The 21,501-nt window shown below is 32.0% G+C and overlaps 1 protein-coding gene across 1 annotated transcript in view; it reads left to right on the top strand.

The window, feature by feature from the left end:
- Window positions 1-21,501, top strand: part of LOC139516150 (nesprin-1-like) — a 246,966-nt gene that overhangs the window by 170,983 nt on the left and 54,482 nt on the right. Inside the window, exons 90-107 of the mRNA XM_071306037.1 lie at window positions 16-342; window positions 866-986; window positions 1,585-1,790; window positions 2,505-2,647; window positions 3,286-3,475; window positions 9,233-9,538; window positions 9,960-10,283; window positions 10,661-10,810; window positions 11,465-11,638; window positions 12,410-12,622; window positions 13,104-13,220; window positions 13,707-13,889; window positions 14,319-14,462; window positions 15,220-15,365; window positions 15,797-15,977; window positions 16,396-16,704; window positions 18,347-18,673; window positions 20,954-21,259. Coding sequence (XP_071162138.1) covers window positions 16-342; window positions 866-986; window positions 1,585-1,790; window positions 2,505-2,647; window positions 3,286-3,475; window positions 9,233-9,538; window positions 9,960-10,283; window positions 10,661-10,810; window positions 11,465-11,638; window positions 12,410-12,622; window positions 13,104-13,220; window positions 13,707-13,889; window positions 14,319-14,462; window positions 15,220-15,365; window positions 15,797-15,977; window positions 16,396-16,704; window positions 18,347-18,673; window positions 20,954-21,259 — 3,867 coding nt within the window. The remainder of the gene's footprint in view (window positions 1-15; window positions 343-865; window positions 987-1,584; window positions 1,791-2,504; window positions 2,648-3,285; window positions 3,476-9,232; window positions 9,539-9,959; window positions 10,284-10,660; window positions 10,811-11,464; window positions 11,639-12,409; window positions 12,623-13,103; window positions 13,221-13,706; window positions 13,890-14,318; window positions 14,463-15,219; window positions 15,366-15,796; window positions 15,978-16,395; window positions 16,705-18,346; window positions 18,674-20,953; window positions 21,260-21,501) is intronic.

Genomic DNA, 21,501 nt, shown 5'->3' with positions numbered 1-21,501 from the left:
AAATATTTTTTACAGGATCTGAGGAAAGAATTAGAAGAGAAAAGAGCAAATCTTGAAAATGTTAAACAGAAGTCAGACAGTCTTATACAAGATTTGTCTCGTGTTGAACGTAACATGGTGGAAAGATGGATAGCTAAACTTACTACCGAAAGTCAAAAAGTCATGGACATTGTGGATAGTCAGAACAATGCACTTGCTGAACAGGCAGGAGAAAAGGCCTTGTTTCAGGAATCTCTTGACAAAGTCAACCTCTGGCTGCAAGATAAGGAACTTGAAGTCCAGAAATTACAAGGTGTCCGTCTGGCATCTGGTGATGTGGAAAAACAGGTCGATAAGTGCAAGGTTTGTATATATTAGGCAATGTTTTAAGGTTTTTGTATACCTTAAAACTAGATAACATCTATCTTTTTATGAAGTGGAAAAATATCTTTTTTTCCCAATGTTTAAAAAAGTGAGAATACAATTTATCTCCAAGAACAAGACTCAAGACTTGTTTTTCCTTTATTCCTACATGTAAATTTAGAAATAAAATTTAATCTAAATCTAATGGAGAAAGTTTTTTACAATAAAGTTACTTCACTGTAATTTGATTTGTCATTAAATATATATAATATATTTGAATCTGACAATTCTTCCAAGGAAAAACAAATTTAACATTAATAATAAATTTGATAAATTCAATACACAAAGATTTCAAATTTCACCCAGTTTAAACTTATGCTAACTGAACAGATGAATTTAATATAAATGTTACATAACATCTGATATTAATTTTTCTGTCTGCAAAATTTAGCATATACAGTTTAGTTAGAATTCGTTATTAAATTTTAAAATGATTACAATATAAGATTTTCCATTTTCATAGACATTGCAGTCAGAAGTCAATGCATACCAGCCTCATTTAGAGAATCTACGCAAAATGGTGGAACCATTGTTGTTGGATTGTTCTCCTGAACTAGCTGCTGAACTTAAGCATATGATATCAGGTAAAATATTTTGTCGAGCCTGCAAAGCGAGACATAGCTATCTTAGATTATGTCATCAGCTACACTTTCATTAAAGTTTTTAAACATCACTAACTTTGTCAAACTGTTATAGAATATAACAAAATTTAGATAAAAGCTTATGTATGATCAAAAGATAAGAGCAAAATTTTGAAAATATTTTTCTAATTTTTCTGTATTTGACTTGTGTCATCTCAAGTTACTGTGGATTCAGTATTATTAATGGGATATTTATTTAGTGGTTTTCATGGACAGTTTTGGATAAATAGGTAAATCCATAAACTCAGCTTAGTCTTATTCAACTAAGTATAAATTTTCAATACTTTTAGTGCAAACTTTGGCAAAATGACACAATCAAATATCAATGATAAAATTATGGCTCCTCAACAAACATGATATCCAGGAAGATATATGAATCAACAGTATTTAACTTTAAATATTTTTCATTTTGATTTTAAATGATGAATTTCAAAGAGTGGTTTAATATTTTTTTATTCATTTACAGATTAACATTTGAATTTTAATACAAGAATACTTTTTTGCTGACATTTTTAAAAGCATGCTATAATTACTATTACAGAAGTGGAAGATAGAAATGAAGGTCTCCTCTCTGCCTTGAAACAAGAGCAAGGCCAGCTGAAAGATCATGCAGCAGCCAGGAAATTGTTTGAGACAGATGTCCAGAAAGTTGACCGATGGTGTAAAGAAACCGAGATCTCATGTTCTACAGAACCTAACCTTGAATGTGCAATACAAGTCTTAGCTGAACAAAATAAACATTATAAGGTAAATATTCATTGTTTTAATTAAAGTTGAGGTGAAAAGTATAATATAACAATATTTTCCAGTCTGTGCATTCATCCATTCTTTAGTCCACTTCAGGCCCGTAGCCAGGAATTTCCAAAGGGGGGTTCGTTGGACTAACAAACTCGACTTTAACAGTCACAACTCGAACAGAACATCGACTTTAACAGTGCTTATTTGTTTTCAAGAGGGGGTTCGTCCGAACCCCCCGAAAACCCCCCCTGGCTACGGGTATGCACTTTTTGTCTGTTCTGTTTCAGGCTAACGTTTTAGTTTGAGGTAGTTTCACATGAAATTGTGTTCACATCAATTTGAAACTAAATACTGTGAATTCATAATTATTCATGGGATACCCATTTTCATGGATTTCGTGGGTACATGTGAACCATGAAGTCAAATGTTTCATAAAATACAATTTTCTATAGGCTTTGTATGCAAAGATCAGCATAACCACAATGTCAAATATCTAAGGAAATGCAAGTTTTCCTCAATCCATTAAAATTGATACTCATGAAAATAAATGAATCCACAGTACACATTTTAGTTATTTTTTGAAAGTTTTAGAAAAAATGCCAAATTAGTGTTTTACCCAGATTTTCAGTTCAGTGATCATTGAAATGTGATAATGCCTGAACACATTTTCTTTCTTACTATTTTATTTTGTCTTTTAATGGAGATTAGCATATCTTTTTTCAGAATTTACAAAACACATCACAGTTATTTGCTTCACTAGTCAAAGAAGTAGAGGACAGAGGTGCCATATTTTTACCTGAAATCTATGAAGCTGACAAGGTCAAACTTGAAGGAACATTGAAATCTACAAGAGAAAAGTACAACAGGTAATATTGGACTGGATCCCTGTTATTTGACCACCTCACTCTTATTTCTATCCTGGTAACTTTATTGATGAAAAAAAAGTACTTATCCCTTTCTTTACTTCTGTGTTAAATTTTGTGATTGGAAACTTTATGCTTCTTGCCAAAAAGAGAAAAAAAAAGTCAGGAATCTGATGTACAGTAGTTGTCATTTGTTTATGTAATTTAAACATGTTTCTCGTTTCTCGTTTTTTATATAGATTAGACCATTGGTTTTCCCATTTGAATTGTTTTACACTAGTAATTTTGGGGCCCTTTATAGCTTTTTGTTCGGTGTGAGCCAAGGCTCCGTGTTGAAGGCCGTACATTTTACTTTATTGATGAAAAAAAAGTACTTATCCCTTTCTTTACTTCTGTGTTAAATTTTGTGATTAGAAACTTTATGCTTCTTGCCAAAAAGAAAGAAAAAAAAGTATTTCTATATAGTCATTGAGAAAAACTTGGTACATTGTACTCAACAATATACCAAGCTGTTAATGGAACTGTTATTTTTACCCTCTTAATATTTGGTGCTTGCACATTTAAACCATTAGCAGTAAGGAGTTGTTACATACTTTTCGAAATAAAAAAGTACAAAATGTTTATATAAAACTATTTCACAGAGTTGCTGCCCTTATCAAAGACAGAGCTGACAACACAGAGACTGCACTGCAATCTAGATCTCAGGTCCATGACAGTGTAACAGAGGCTACTGATTGGCTAAACAATATTCAGGATGAAATCAAACAATTACAAGGAACACCTGTAGGTCCCACAACAGAAGATGCTAACTCACTGCTAGAGAAATATGAGGTATATTATAGAAAGTTGACCTTCATAAAACACCATTTTTATCATGCTAGTTCATTAGGTGACATATGAGGGTTTGGATGGGGTTAAATGATTAAAGAATAATGCCCTTAAAAACTTAAGATTAGAGAATAATGGGCCAAAAAATAGAAGATTAGAGAAAAAAGGGGTTAATTTTTTGAAGATTAGAGAAAAAAGGGGTGAAAATTAAATGTTTACAGAATAACAGACCCCCCCCCCCCCATCCACACCCTCACATATTGTTGGAAGACATATCATCTTCCAGAAATATTATTCTCAAACTCAGTGTTCTTACTCCTAAATGCTGGATGCTTCATTGATGAAAAACATTTGACCTGACTTGGAATTAAGCCATGACTTCTTTGATATTAATAATAATAATAATAATAATTATAAAACTTATATCAATAATCTCTATTTCAAGAGTTAAGATCAACTACTACAAACATTTAAGTATTTTGAAAGGGCAAATCTTGTATTATAAGTACAGGAAATATTGATGCATTATTTGGATTTTTATTGGAGAGTTCTCCTCAGTTACATTTGGTGAAGTTGATTTATACTGCAAACTTTTTTGAATGAAGAAATGCACAAATCCAATTGGAAGTAGACAACTGATGACTTTGTCTTCAATTTTATGTGGTCACAAACTGTATCAATATAAAGATGAAATATAGAGAAAGATATAAAAGTAGTTTCATTGATAATTTCTCTGGGTTTTTTGCCTTTTTGTTATATTAGATTTATAAATGTTGAGATGATAACTCTTATTGTCCATATAAGGCAAATATGATGTATATATATATAAAACTTTCATTGCTTTATACTTGAAGTTTATAGCTTTCAAGTACTTTTTACAAAAATATAAAAAAAAAAAAATCCAAGAAAATTTGTCTTCTGTTGAGTGGGTTAAATTTTCCAATGATATTTTAATCTGTACATTTTCCTTGTTTCTATTCTATATTTCATTTTAATTTCCTCTGATCATAATGTGATTATAAATTAGTTTTTTTTCCAGGAAAACTTATCTATTTTGTTAAAATAATACACTGTGCAATAACGGAAAAATTTTAATTTATATTTTGGCCTTTTACAAATCTTTTAAAATGTTCAACATGAGGCTGTAAGTGGAAGATGATTTGAACAAATTAGCACTGGTATATTTTAAATATGACATCCACTGATTTTTAAGCTCCTGGATTAAGATAGACGGATAAAGAATCAATCAAAATGGATGGTAGATAAATTCACCAACTTTTTTAACAACATCCCCATAAAAACTAGGATTTGATATCACATTTTTGTCAAGCCTGCAACTTTTGTTGCAGAAAGCTCGACATAGGGATAGTGATCCGGCGGCGGCTACGGCGGCGGCGTTAGCTAACTTCTTAAAAGCTTTATATTTTAGAAGGTGGAAGACCTGGATGCTTCATAGTTTGTATATAGATGCCTCATGTTACGAAGTTTCCGTCAGTCACATGTCCAATGTCCTTGACCTCATTTTCATGGTTCAGTGACCACTTGAAAAAAAAGTTCAAATTTTTTGTAATGTTGAATTCTCTCTTATTATAAGTAATAGGATAACTATATTTGATATGTGCGTACCTTGCAAGGTCCTCATGTCTGTCAGACAGTTTTCACTTGACCTCAACCTCATTCCATGGATCAGTGAACAAGGTTAAGTTTTGGTGGTCAAGTCCATATCTCAGATACTATAAGCAATAGGGCTAGTATATTCGGTGTATGGAAGGACTGTAAGGTGTATATGTCCAACTGGCAGGTGTCATCTGACCTTGACCTCATTTTCATGGTTCAGTGATTATAGTTGAACTTTTGTGTTTTGGTCTGTTGTTCTCATACTATATGCAATAGGTCTACTATATTTGTTGTATGGAATGATTGTAAGGTGTACATGTCTAGCGGGCAGATGTCATGTGACCTTGACCTCATTTTCATGGTTCAGTGGTCAAAGTTAAGTTTTTGAGTTTTGGTCTTTTTATCTAATACTATATGCCATAGGTCAACTATATTTGGTGTATGGAAATATTTAATGATCTTTATGTCAGTCGCGCAGGTTTTATTTGACCGTGACCTCATTTTCACGGTTCATTGCACAGTGTTAAGTTTTTGTGTTTTGGTCTATTTTTCTTAAACTATAAGTAATAGGTCAACTATATATGTTGTATAGAAGCATTGTTAGCTGTACATGTCTGCCTGGCATGGTTCATCTGACCTTGACCTCATTTTCAAGGTTCATTGGTCTTTGTTTAGTTATCTTGGTTAATGTTAAGTTTATGGTACAGTTGTTATAAAGCTTAGCTTTTTACTTAGGACTATCAACATAATATCAATGATTAGTATAGAAGGCGAGACATTTCAGCGTGTGCACTCTTGTTAATAAATTCTACAGATATAGCCAAACTTTCATGCCAAATTTTTGTATCTAAGAGAGTGTTGCTTACTTATTTAAGATTCAACTGACAGCTAGCCTAATGAATACATGTACTACATTTGTAATGTTAAGCAAGTTTCACAGTCATATACTAACATGTTATTTCTCTGCTAAGTAATTCATTTGTCTAATTAATGTGTGTAGACAGTAGCATGAAATATATTTTAAGATATTACGAATTTCACTTTCTTATGAACTACTTTCTAATTTGAACCTTTGTTGCCTGGATTATACTTAATCAGACTCAGACAGAGACATATACATTGTATACACATACATGTATGTGTATATATGTCTCTGACTTAATCAAAGCACTCAAATGTCATCTTATTGACGTTTACCCATATTTCTCCTTTTGTTTGTTTAGGAGTACAATTAAAAAAGAAGGTTGATGTTAAATTTGTTTTATCAATATTGGCATTTTCTCAAAAGGAAACTATCTGCAAAATTCTATGCCCTATCATGTCTATTTTAAACAAGGATGCTGAAGCTTATACCAATTTCAAAGTCTTGAGAATAAAAAAAAAAAGTTCTGAGTTTGCAAGAACTTATTGTTTGGAGTGTATTAGCACTCAAAAACTTGTTACACAGTATATTATATAATTCTTCCTATTGTATGTAAAGTACCTGCAGTTCAGTAGGTTTTCTCTTCATGTCTTAAAAATGATTGAGGTTGTTTATGTTTTCTTAAACTATACATGTGTACTTTTTATATACAGTGTATATAGTACCATTAATTGTTTGTTTTGAATTATACTACTGATTTGTGTATTGTTTTGGCAAATTAGGACTTGCAATGCATGGATTGTATTCATTGTTGGAAACCATACTTTTTTTATTCAAGTGTTAGTATACTGGCAATAACACACTACAGTATTACCAAATATTTATATGGATATCAAAAGAATATAATTTTCTCTTTGTTTATTTCAAAATGATTTTTCAGACTTTCTTATTTTTCTTTAAGTCAGTCAAGGATCCTTGAGTCAGTAATAAAAAATTAAACTGTTCACAGATAATTCTCTTGTATTATTCAGCATGCATGACTTCAAATCTCAAGTACTTAGATTCCAGGATATTCCAACTCATATAGTTTGGCTTTTGCAGTGTCTGGACAACCTTTCTCACTTACACATCCTATATAGATAGTTCTAGTTGTAGATAGAGCAAGAGAGTATGGATATATGATCCCCATGTCTTGGAGGGTGTAGTAGGTAATGATTTGTCCATGGTCAGTCAGTATATGCAATAAATGATTATCCATATCTGTTACAATAATATTATCTGATGGTAATGTTAGTATTCCACGAGGTGTAAATGGGTCTTTATCCGTGTTGACTTCAGGCAGACCATTGTAAATCCCCAGAATGTCTCCTCCTTGAGACAACACCACCACTCTACCTCTATAATCATCATTTAATCTATCCACCACAAAGACATTACCAGTACTGGTACTGGTGACACGTCTAGGGTAGGTGAATAGATTTTTATTTATGGTTAGAAATCTACGCAAACTCTCAAACGATCTTTTGTTTTGTTTTTCATGTTCATATTCCTCTAGTTGTTTTCCTTCCTGATCCAGTACGATAACTGCACGTCTTCCTATAGCAGGAAATAACTTTCCTGAAGATTTGGCACCTATGATAACTCTGCGATCACTGGTCACATGGATACTGATCGGATACAATGGTTTTACATCATACACAGAATCTGTTATCTTTCCTGTTATGGTGTCGATTAATTTGATATTAGTCTCATTATACATTGTAACAAGAATGTTATTTGAATGATTTTTAGCCATTCCATCTGCCTTAATGTTTAAACTTTTTATAACTTCAGTATTATTCCCCCTTAGTGTGACATGCTGTAACTTGAATTCAGAATTATTCACACATGGAACCATTGGAAAGTACTACTATATTAGTAAGATAAGTTGTATCGGATGTAAATTCTTCAGATATCTTAAACACAATCTTACTCTGCTGTTTTGGCGTTATTTCTACCTTGCCTTTATTATTATAGTCTGCCTCTTCTTGTAACTCATGTCCATTGTGAACTTTAGCACAGCACTTAAAACAGATAAGTGTATTACAAGTTGTACAGTAAAGGCAACAAGCCTGGTCTAAATGTACTTCACACTGGACATCACTGAATCTGAATCCTTCCTGTTTTTCTATACCTGTTATGTCTAGTATCTTATGATCATTAGTAATCCTTGAATTGACGGTGGCCTTACATTTGTCTTTGCCTTTATTTAAGTCTTCTTCTTCAATTAACTCATGTCCACTATGAACTTTAGTGCTACACTTAAAACAGATAAGTGTATTACAAGTTTTACAGAAAAGGCAACAAGCCTGTCCTAAATGTATTTCACACTGGACATCACTGAATGTAAATGGTTCATTTGGCTCTTTTGGCTCTTCATTTTTTCCTATATTTTTAATGTCCAGTATCCTATGGTCACAAGTAATCCTTGAATGGACCATTTTACATTGGTCACATATTAAAAGGTCACATTGTAAGCATTTCCATTTTATCATTTTCTCACTTTCACATAACCGACATCCAATTGGAATTTGACTTTTTTGTATTGATGTTGCAAACGCCATTCCTATATTTGAAGATGTCTAATTTTTATATACATATATCTTTTTCTGTTTGTCATCATCTGACTTTATACTTCCTTTTTAGCTTGAAAAGGAAGTATTCTAAAATGTCAAATAAGATTTAAGTATCTATTTGAATTTTTCCTTATCTACATCTTTAAATTGCAAACTTTCCAGGAATTTACACCCATCATATTTATCATAGTAATAATTACTGTAGAAGCAATCAAATTCAATGTGCATTCATTTATGTGTTACAAAAATGAATAAAAGATAAGCCATTTTAATATTAATTTTGAGCTTTATTGCAATGAGTTGTTTTTATTTTGGTCAATCTTGTACCACTGATATGTTTTGCGGTGCGCAGTTTGCACCTATCTTTAAAACAAGCAAAATATTAAGTAAAAAAAATCTTCAAACCATTTGATGACTGACTAAGAAGTTATCATCCTAAAATCAAGATTTTTTTACCATTTTTTTTGGTTTGTATAAAAGATAGGTGCAAACTGTGCACCACAAAAAAATATCAGTGGTACAAGATCGACCAAAATAGAAATGGCTTATCTTTACTAGGTGAGCAATTCAGCTTTTAGGAGAAATAAAAGTGCTCATTTATGGTCTAAATAATTTGATTCCAATGTCAACTTCACTTAGATATAGATTCAATTCATATATTTACAGGATATCAGTGAAAAGATTGCAAACTTCCAACCTTCAATAGCCCAGCTGAACCAGGCAGTAGAAAGATTAAGAAGTAATGGCCAGAATGTCGAGGCAGATGAGATATTGCAGCTCACATCACAGTACGAGATGGCCATGGACAAGGTGGATCAAGAGAGTACCAAATGTAAACAAGCTGTGGCATTCAGACAGAACTATGCCACACAGAAAGCCCAGTTAGAGGCCGCTGTACAGGAGTGTGAGGATGAGATAAATGAAGTGGCCCAGTCAGGCATGCCAATTGGTGAAAGAATTGAAAGATTCAAGGTTAGTTTTGTCAAGAAATAGAAGTTCCTTCATATATAAGTTCCAAATGGAAAAATATTCTGGAATATTATTTCTACTGGAATAAATATTACAGTATATGTTCCTGTACGTAATAAATTGTATAGAATATTTGTTCCAACACAAATAGATATTATAATATTGTTTATAACAAAGTTTCCAGTTAAACTTCTGTTAGGGGAAAAAAATATATGTTGACATATTGAGAACATGTCTGGTAGAAATTAACAGCATTTACACGAACAACCACTTTGTCTGGTTTCCAATTCTTCGAAGATGTTAATTCTCTTAAGAAATTTTATTATAGCAACAAACATAATTCCTTTATTCCTGCCTCCTGGCATGGGGCAGTCGTTCTTGTTCTTAATTTTTTGTTTTCACTTATATTGTTTATCTTATACAGGCAATAACAGAGAAACTTCAGTCCACAGAACCATTGTTTATGGTCGTCAGTGACAAAGCCCAGCAGTTAAGTGTCGAGTCAGGAGAAGATGCTCGACCAATCACAGACAGTGTTCAACATTTGAAATCTCATATTGACCAATTAAAGAAGGCGGCAGGTCAGAAAACAAAACAATGCAACCAAGTACAAAAATCCCGAGTTGAGTTTGATAAATCCATGGATCATGCTATTTCATGGTTAGAACAAAAAGAGGATATTCTAGCATCTTGTACCGCACAGGAAATGGAACCTGACAAGGTCATGGGGTCATTACAGAAACATAATGTAAGTCATAATGTTCTCTTCTGTATGTATGTTTAGTTTCATTGAACACATTGGAAAAAAAAAGATCCCATACATTCGGAAAGGAAGAATTTTTCTATTTTGTAATTTATAATAGATATAAGAAATTGGAATTATATTTTTAAAACTACAATTTGTAAAAAAAAAAAAAAAAATTATCATCTTTCATGCTTAATGTGCTAAAAAGTATTCTAGAGAAAGAAAGTTATATTTTTATTGCCTTAATGCTTTGAATTTTTAAAAGTTACATTTGCTGTCTTTTCTTCCAAATACATATAGATTCTTAATTGGAAGTATAGGGGATGTGTTGTGAAATGCATGAGACAACATTTTAATTACCTCTGTTTTATACTTTGTAGGCCTTAGCAAGGGAGGCATTAGATAAGATAGCTGCTGTTAAAGACCAGGCTAAGTTAGAGAAAGCTCATTATGAGAAGATGGGAGAACCTATTCCAGCCACCATGCAGGATAAACTTAACCAAATACAAAGTCTGGAGGATTCTATCAAGGTAAATGGTTGGAAAAGTACAAACATGAAATAATGCAAGAATGAAAAATGGAAATCACTGCACATAAACCTGTAGTCCTACCTTGTTGCACCTACCAATTGTATTAAGTGTAAAACAGTTCTTGTCTTGAATATTCATGAAATGACTGTATCTGTAAGTTATGAAAGCAATGTTCAATCAATCACTACCGGTACATATAAGAAATTGTCAGTCATAGATTTCAATTAAAGATTATTCAGGGTTTGAATCATTTCATTTCTCTTATGAGTTTTCTAGAGTTTTGGTGTCTTTTTCTTCAGCAATCCATTTTCACTAGTTAATAATTGGAATTAAAATGAATTCTACTGTAGGTAATGAAAAAAAAATCAGAGTTATTTCCCTTTGACTTATACATGTTTTAATTTTTTTCTACATAACATTGTTTAAATCAGAACTTTCTTCATAACATTGTTTAAATCAGAACTTTCTACATAACATTGTTTAAATCAGAACTTTCTACATAACATTGTTTAAATCAGAACTTTCTACATAACATTGTTTAAATCAGAACTTTCTACATAACATTGTTTAAATCAGAACTTTCTACATAACATTGTTTAAATCAGAACTTTCTACATAACATTGTTTAAATCAGAACTTTTCTATGTTATACAGGAAGCAATTGCAAAGAAGGATAATTACTTAGAGGAAGCTAAAACAGACAGAATGCAGTTTGAGATGTCTATGAAGCAGATAAATGATTGGACAAGTGGGGCTGAGGAAATGTTAGACTCTGGTTATGATGGACTAGATTATGACACATTAACAGATACACTTAGTGAACATAGAGTAAGTGGTATTAGACGCTGGAGGTTGCTATGAAATATATTGAGATGCTGGATATACATATATGAGATGGCAACATAAAATAAAATGAGACAAACAAAATTTAGAGGTGATGATACCATCTTCAACTAAAGACAAGTTTTCATGCAAAATGTCACACTCATAGTTTTTATGCCCCACCTACGATAGTAGAGGGGCATTATGTTTTCTGGTCTGTGCGTCCGTTCGTCCGTCCGTCCGTTTGTTCGTTCGTTCGTCCGTCTGTCCCGCTTCAGGTTAAAGTTTTTGGTCGAGGTAGTTTTTGATGAAGTTGAATTCCAATCGACTTCAAACTTGGTACACATGTTCCCTATGATATGATCTTTCTAATTTTAATACCAAATTAGAGATTTTACCCCAATTTCACGGTCCACTGAACATAGAAAATGATAGTGCGAGTGGGGCATTCGTGTACTGAGGACACATTCTTGTTTTTAAATGTAAAATGATTGAAAATAAACAGAAATATATGCACATAAAAAACACACAATGCTTTACAAAATCCAAATAGCGATAATGGAAATATGAGAAGTAGCATATAGACACTTAGCCTTAGCTATAATGGAAGTATAAAACAATGAAATACATAGTCTGAAAGTTTAAGAACTGCCCTGTTTTACTTTTATTCAGTGTATTATATTAAAGTCTAAAGATATCATGTAGACATCTAAATATATACAGCCAGTTTATAAAAGTCTTGGCATTTACTGATAGATGAATATCTTGTTATTCTAGGACTACTTTTCTGAAGCCAGCATGTGTCAGGATGAAATGGAACAAGTTATGGAATTATCAGAACGTCTGCTTCCTACATTAGATAATAATGATAAAGAGACATTACGACAAACTCTGAAGAATACTAATAAAAAGTTAGCTGATGTCATGGCTGCTTCACAGAGACGTCAACAATCATTAGAAAAACATGCTGAAGACTGGCAAGACTATAAGGTAAGAGCAGACCCTAAAATAAATAGGCATGGTTTAGTTATGGCTTGTAGATAGAGAATATCAGAAAGGAATATTTGGATTAAAACTATACAGAAGAGTTTTTTTTCCACAATTAGCGACTTATAAACTAGTCACTGATTTAAAAAAAGTAAAAATTGCTGAAAAATGAATAACTTAACAAAATTGTTTGAGGGGTATATGCTGCTGTTTTTTTTCATATTTTCTCATTACGTCAGATCTAAGTGAGCACCTAATTGCAGCTTGGGTCTGATAAATAAGGTATATGGATACTTAATATAATCTCATTCAAAATATTTATGGGTCTGAATTTCTATCAACCAAGGGTTAATGAATTTTGTAATTGGGAAGTTTTTATGAAATTAGTCTGAAGTGAAAACAGCCTTCTCCTGTTCTATTTTATATTTTTGTCATCTTATTAAAATATGCATATTCAGTAAGCATGTAATTCTATTTCTTTAAGGACATGGTATTCAATGTGACTGAACAACTTCAAGACTTGGAAGAACAGTGGACCACATGTGAACAGCTACCTGTTGCTAATCCAGTCATGGTTCAACAACAGCTGGCAAAGTCAAAAGTAAGTAACAAAAAAAAGTAGTAGATGTACATGAATATTTGATGCATTCAATGTTTTTATTTGTAAAAAAACTTTTGTTAGAATAATGTTTGCATAGTTGTACCCTTTTTAAAGATTCACAAATATGAAAAAATGTTCATATAATTTTATTTTATGTGTATTTCGAAATGTACTGCAAAGTAAATATGTGTTCTATATTTATCTCCGACTTTTTTCATGGCATTGAGAAATGGATTTATGCAATTACAAACCTGAATTTTAGATTTCATTTAACATTGAAATTGATTGAAAATGCGTCAAGTATTGTGAACAAAAAACATATGCATATGACTGTAGGTTGAAATATCAGGCAAGTACACGTTAATGCTATTAACATGGTTTCTAAATTTTTACACTTTGAACATATTGAGAACTTTAATTCTATTCTGTTTTGCCATCTCAGTGTTTTTATATTTATTTTAAATTCTCAATACTCTTTTTTTATAGGATTTCCTTGCAAAAGTTGAGGAAGTAAGAGGTGCAATGAGTGAAATAAACGACAAGTCACATGACCTAGACAAGGATGGTAATGCTGGTAGCCGATCATTTATAAATCAGCTGGTCGACGATCTCAATGATAGATATAATACATTAACTACTACCACAGAAAATAAACAAATGACTCTACAGGTAAAATTACAAATCCTTAAAAAGTACTTTTTTCTACCAGATACAAGTTTTTGTGGATTCCCAGATTTGACATAACTATGAATTGCTGATTTCCATTGAATGATTCTTTAAATGAAAATCTAAAAACAGAAATTCAATAATTTTATTCAGAGTTATGGTCCTTTGACTTTGATAATAAATTTTCAACACATTTTGTCGTCATGTCTAAAGATATTGACTTGATATTTGCTAGATTATTAACACCATGACAGTTTAAAGATCAAGTTAGAATTTTGTTCCAATACAATGAATTTTTAACTAGTAAGGGACTGACTATGTATTGCCATGCAATACTCACAGACTGTGTGTTAAACATTTAAATTCAATTTATTTTGTTAAATCTATATTATAAACATATTCTTAAAGTATGTATTCAACTTTCCTTTACAGAACTTAAAGGGAACATGGGATGAGTACACCACACTTTTAGAAGATGTAGAGAACCTAGTGAACACAGCTGATCAGAGACTCCCTACCATAGAGGTAGAATCAGCACCCAACCATGAACTACTGACACATCTCAATGAAACAAAGGTAGGTTTTACTTTCAGTTGTTTTCTATTGGGAATCTATTTTTTAAATATTATAAATATCAGAATAGATATTTATAGATTATCTTTGATCATCTCAACGAGATTGATTTTCCTGCTTGAGACTGTACGTCAAAAGTGAGAAAAGCAATGGAATTGAGATGACCAAGTATAATCTGTTTATCGCTATTTTACCTTTGACCATGTTGTCAGTTTCATGTCAATTTCATTGACAATGCCACTTGCACCCTTAGTTTCTAGTGGTAATTTTTCATATCACTCGACTTCGCTGAGAAAGGAAATTATCAGTCAGCAAAATCTTAAAATAGCGATAATAATCATTTTCATATTTGCAATTTTTGTTTGGTCAAGCTTTTTACGGCTCACCACACAAGGAGTAGTGGGAGTCGAAGTGCTGACAATTTTTTACCTTTTGAAAAATAAGGATATGAAGTACAATCATACCCGTAGCCAGGGGGGTTCAGACGAACCCCCCTTGAAATCAAATAAGCACTGTTAAAGTCAACGTTTTGTTCAAATTGTGACTGTTAAAGTCGAGTTCATGAGTCCAACGAATTCCCCCTTGGAAATTCCTGGCTACGGGCCTGACAATTGCTCACTTAGAAAACTGTCCCCCAAAGACCAAAGGATAAGTAAGTAAACAATTACAGCTTAAAAAATGGTCTTTCCATACTTGATAATAAGCTATTAGTATTTTTCTTTGGCTTTAGTCATAAAAATCTTTATTTTGTATATTATAGAACATTTGTACTCAAATCCAAGTGAGCGAGCCTAAGATAGAGGCATTAAAGAGGTGTACAGAAAACTTACAGAGGAGTTTACCTACTGCTGAAGCAAAGATTCACACACAAGAGAAACTCATGAATTTACTTGAAAAACTGGAAAGGTAAATTTCTATAATCTACCTTTCATCTATAAGGTAGTAAAAAGGCACAAATATAGTTCAGAACTAATTTATTGATAAAAATTGATTTGTATGCATTATTTCAGTTTAGTCATGAGTTATATCCCTTTGAATATACTTAATATTTGTTTTGATTATCTGAAAGTAATATTTGAAATTATTCCATATGCAATGGAACATAAAAGTCAAACCCTTCAATTAGTGGCAAATGGGCAAAATAAAAAAAGGTGAATTTCTTTTATGAATAAAATTGACATTAAGCTAAATTCTAAAATTCCATTCTAGTTTGATACCTCGAAAAATATTTACTATGTCACAATGGTGTGAATCTATTTTCAAGATATTCCATTGAACTCTTTGGACTGTTTTCTTCTTTTTTTTATAATAGCAAATGTGTCCATTTTTATTTGCAGAATACAAGATAATGCTAATGAGTACCATGTAGCCTTACAAGATGAGGTAGATGACAGAGGAGCATTCCAAACTGAGGCTGATCAGACTGTCCAATGGTTGGCTGAGGCTAAAATGGAGCTTGAGAGACTGGATCCTGGTAAAGAGGTAGCTGATGTTGTAGAAAGAATAGAAAAGCAAAAGGTGGGTACCAGTTAAAGCAAAATATTTCATAAAACAAAATTGTATTTTAAACATCAATTTAGGTTATGAATGTTAATTCATTTAGCACAAAGCCTAACCAATTACTGTAAAATCAGAAATTATAGACATGTTTTTATTAATACAAAAATGCAACAGAAATATTTTCGCAAAGGTAAAAACTGACATTCATAATTTCAGTAGTGATTTTCCTTCACCAATGCAATAGCATAAATTAGATCTGGCATTTTAACCAGTAATGAGGGATTTTCGATAATGATGTATGCATTAATTTCTGAATTTACAATGTACCAAACACAAAATACCAGAAAATGATGTTTTTATTAAATGTTTAAATAATATTCCAAGATTAATCTCACTTGATCAATTATTCTATGATATTTTCTGTTTTTGCTCACAGGTATTACAGCAAGAAGTTGCCATACGTATGGACCAAATGGAGCAAGTTGCCCAACAGAAGAAGGCAAAATACAATGCTTTAGGCAAAGACTTGCCAGAGGAACTCCTCAGACAAATAGTCGATATGAAAGCACTTGAAACAGATGTGGCCACTGTGATGAAGACAAAAGGGGAGGAGTTACAAAATATCAAGGCAGATAGAGAGGAAGTCACCTCCTCCCTGAAGGATGTCTCTCTCTGGTTGACTGATGCTGAACTCAGACTTCAGGACAGAATTATTAACATTCCCGATAGCATTCACAATTTACAAGTAAGTTGTTTTCAGTTTGTAATTATTATATGTCAATCTTAGCAAAAGCAAAACTAAAGTTGAGTGCTTGTATGATGAATTAGGTATTAATCATAATAACTATTGGTAATTGTCCATTTTGTCCATTTATGTGCTTTTCATGATTTCTTTTTTTGGAACTAACTCATTGGGTTGTGGTAGGATGCTTTTTGGCCTTGGGTGCAGGGAATTTGTGATTGAGATCTTCAGTTGACTATATGCTAAGTTTTGCATATAGGAGTAAAAGCACTGTTTGTTCCGGAGAGAGAACAATTTGTTTAAATGGGGTAGCATGTAATCCTGTAAAACACATATCTTGTGAGCAAGCAGATTCGAAAATATTGTATCAGCTCATTGACCTAAAACAAAATTGTGTTCAAATTCATATCTGATTAACCTTTGATATTTGACCTTTAGCAGCCTTTTAATAAATAAAAAAAAATAGGGGCCTCTTTGGACTTAAACAGACTTTCTATAAAGTCTGTGGTTCCCTTTAATCTCTTATGCATATTGACTTCCTCCACCATGAAAACTTGCCACTTATATGGCCAAAAGTGCAGAAAATGGCTTTAAAGGGTCTTTGACTGGATTTTTTGGGTAAACATCTAGAGGTCAAAGTGTTGCACCTAATTGATCAATGGTAATTTTTGAAGGCTATATAGATGACCATTTTTAGGAGTTCATACTTATTTATATATTTGTTAATAAAAATTGATAAAATTTCACATTATGAAAACCTCAATGTGGCTTTCAAGACAACTATATAGTTATTTAATTATCAAAGATTGAACTAAAATTTTTCATTTTCTCATAAATAAGATCATCCTGACCTATTGATTGAAAAGGTTACAAATCTTCTGAATACATTGTGAAGACTTCATTTTAAAACAATAGGGTCTCTCTTGAGCACAGTCCAATTATATTTTTTTAGTAAAATTTATATATTTATGAATCCTTTTTCTTTCTTAATATGATTTTTTCCCATGAAATTAGTTTTCATTTGTGTTGAAATGGATCAAAGTAAAACAAATATCAGATTTTAATTGAATTTTGAAAAAAAACCTAACAATGTTTTTTTTTATTAATATTTGAGCAGAAAGATCTCAGGTTTCAGTCCTTTTATTAAACATGTAATTTAGTACTAGAATTAAATGAGTCGTTCTTTATATATTTACTTCATTCAACGGAACATTTATTTGAACAGTTTATCTCCAGATAATGTCTTACTATGGAAAGTAAAATTTATGATAAAAATTAAAACCTAGTTAATTAATTACAGGTTTTAAATTTAAATAGTAAGTTCTTACGAAGGTTGTTGTGTATTGGGGATATTTAAATATTTCAAAGGATTTTTGTTAGAAAAATAACTGAATGTCAGATTTAAATTTTTATCTCAAATTTCACATTGGATTTAAAGAACTGTAACATTTGTTGTGTTTGTTTTTCGGTACTATATGTGATAATATTGTGATTCCATTCTTAAACTATAGTAATGGTTGCTATAAACATACAATTAAGTGACCGTCTGCCAAAAGAAGATGCAGATATTTATCAACATATTATCAGCATCATTTGTCTTAAGGAATTTAAATCTTTTCATTGAAAATTAACACATTTTACTCAGGTGTTGCAGTCAGAATTTGAAGACATTAAACCCGTCCTGGACAAGTTACGTAAACGGGGGAGTGATTTGATTCAACATACCCCAGATTCTATTGAAAAGCAGCTTGTTCAAAAAGCTTTAGCTGATACTAATCGTCAGTGGCTTGCGGTACAAGGGAGAACTGCCGAGAGGTCACGTAAACTAGAAGACGCAAAGGATCTGTTGCAGAACTTTGATGAAGTTGCCGATTCTTTAGAGAAGTGGTTACCTGGTGCAGAGTCTCTTGTTCAGAAAGATGCTACATGGAGTAACTTTGATACTGTGAAAGATCAGTTGAAACAGCAAAGGGTAAGAATTTTAGAAGTATTAGAAATATTAGAGAAAATGCATGGTAAAAAGGTGAGAGTTTTACTCAATGTCTTATAGGATTATTTACAATGACTTTTCTACCTCAGGCATAGATTACCTTAGCTGTATTTGGCAAAACTTTTAGGAATTTTGGTCCTCAATTTCGTACTTTATATGGCCTTTTTAACTTTTTTGGATTCAAGCGTCACTGATGAGTCTTTTGTAGACAAAACGCGTGTCTGGCATATATTTCCAATGTCCTTGACCTCATGTTCATGGTTCAGTGACTACTTGAAAAAAAAGTTCAGATTTTTTGTAATGTTAATTTCTCTCTTATTATAAGTAATTGGATAACTATATTTGGTATGTGCGTACCTTGCATGGTCCTCATGCCCGTCAGACAGTTTTCACTTGACCTCGACCTCATTTCATGGATCAGTGAACAAGGTTAAGTTTTGGTGGTCAAGTCCATATCTCAGATACTATAAGCAATAGGGCTAGTATATTCGGTGTATGGAAGGACTGTAAGGTGTACATGTCCAAATGACAGGTGTCATTTGACCTTGACCTCATTTTCATGGTTCAGTGGTTATAGTTAAGTTTTTGTGTTTTGGTCTGTTTTTCTTATACTTTATGCAATAGGTCTTCTATATTTGGTGTATGGAATGATTGTAAGGTGTACATGTCTAACTGACAGGTGTCATCTGACCTTTACCTCATTTTCATGGTTCAGTGGTCAAAGTTAAGTTTTTGAGTTTTGGTCTATTTTTCAAATACTTTATGCATTAGGTCAACTATATTTGGTGTATGGAAATATTTTATGATCTATATGTCTGTTACGCAGGTTTTATTTGACCTTGACCTCATTTTCACGGTCCATTGCTAAGTGTTAAGTGTTTGTGTTTTGGTCTGTTTTTCTTAATTTATAAGCAATAAGTCAACTATATTTGTTGTATTGAAGAATTGTTAGCTGTACATGTCTGCCTGGCATGGTTCATCTGACCTTGACCTCATTTTCATGGTTCATTGATCAATGTTTTGTTTTCTTGGTTAATGTTGAGTTTATGTGACAGTTGTAATAAAGCTTTATATTTAGGTCTATCAACATAATATCAATGATAAGTAAAGAAGGCGAGACATTTCAGCGTGTGCACTCTTGTTTTTATAGTAAAAGTAATGTTTATGTAATTCTGCTGACTTTGCACAAACCTTTTTTTTTTAATTTCCTTTAAAATATTGAGATTTGTGAGTCTAAACATTTATGAATTCAATTGTTTTGTTTTTGTAATACATTGTAAAACACAAATTAAAACAATTTACCCAATAATCATTGTTTCATTACATTGTTGAAACAAATTTTTCAACTAACTATTTAAATAATTTGAATACCTATGTTGCTTAAAAAATAGTTTATTAGTTACCTGTTTAGAAATATTTAAGTTCATGTAAAGCCCTCAGAAACCTGGTTGACCTTCCTCTTTTGAATACCTATTCCTGATGAAAATTCATAAAAAAAAAATTAGAATATTTTTTAATTTGTTTATAGTAAGAACTGTCAAAATGTATATCGAACAGGGGGTTTAACTTGGCTTATGATGTCTTATTACGTCTTATCAGAGATATCAAAGATTTGATTAAAATTAAAGATATACTAAGTACATAATTTGTAATTCGTTTTATGAATTTATGTATGAATGGAAATCATAATTAAGTTATTTATATGTCTTTGCATATATTGACACACATTGAATTTGTTCTATTTTTGATTCATATCTTCCAAAATGTTGCAATTAAAATAATTTTACCAATATGAACATTGATTAAGATTACATCGTAACTTTGTCACTTTCGATATCTTAAAAAAAAAAAAATGAATTCATCTGTTGATAGCATGAAATTTAAATTTAACTCGGACCCTTTTGCACTATTGAATTGGGACTGATCTATTTTAAGTGTCTTGCATAAAAGAAATGTTCATGCTGAAGTCCTTTTTTAGAGGTATTATTAAACAAGCTACAACTTCAGGCGCGGATCCAGAGGGGGGGTTCCGGGGGTTGGAACCCCCCCTTTTTTTTGGACGATCAATGCATTTGAATGGGGACATGTAATGGAACCCCCCCTTTTGTCCTGGGTTAGGAACCCCCCTTTTTAAAAATGGCTGGATCCGCCCCTGAACTTTTTTTTTATTTCGATAGCCTTAAATTGAATATCTTTTGGAAGATTGTTATGTCAAAATATGAATATGTTATTGTAATTTGTGTCTTTTTTTTTATTTGACAGAAATTGACCAAAGATCTTGACCATCAGCAAGATAAACTATCTAGTCTTGGAACAATCAGTAAGAAACTAGATCAGCTTTGTGACGCTACATCTGCAAGAGACAGACTATCAAAACTGAACAAAAGAATGTTCAATTTACATTCCAAAGGATCAGAGAAACTAAACACATTAGAAGAAATTAACGATGATATTGACGACTATGAGGACGAGCTTACTCGCCTGAGACTCTGGATGGATGAGACAAGATCTCATCTCACTATGAGAGATACTACACTGACATTGAAAGAACAACTAGCAATACAAGAGGTGAGACAAATCTCATTACACGGAAATCTTTAATAATTTAATAGTAAGCTAAAAATAAGCACAGTTTAATATAGACTTCATTGAAATACAGTTATAAAAATTTGATTTCATTGAAATGTTAAAAAATATCAAGCAATACAAGAATTACTGCAGGCAAAATTAAAATCTCGCTGTATAGAAGACCTTGGGCTGATTTCTGCTCTTAATTTGGGTTGTTGTCTCATTGACACACTCCCCACTTC

The sequence above is a fragment of the Mytilus edulis genome, chromosome 3 (genome assembly GCF_963676685.1).
Source record: "Mytilus edulis chromosome 3, xbMytEdul2.2, whole genome shotgun sequence".
Taxonomy (NCBI): Eukaryota; Metazoa; Mollusca; class Bivalvia; order Mytilida; family Mytilidae; genus Mytilus; species Mytilus edulis.
This window is presented reverse-complemented; position numbering and strand designations above follow the sequence as displayed.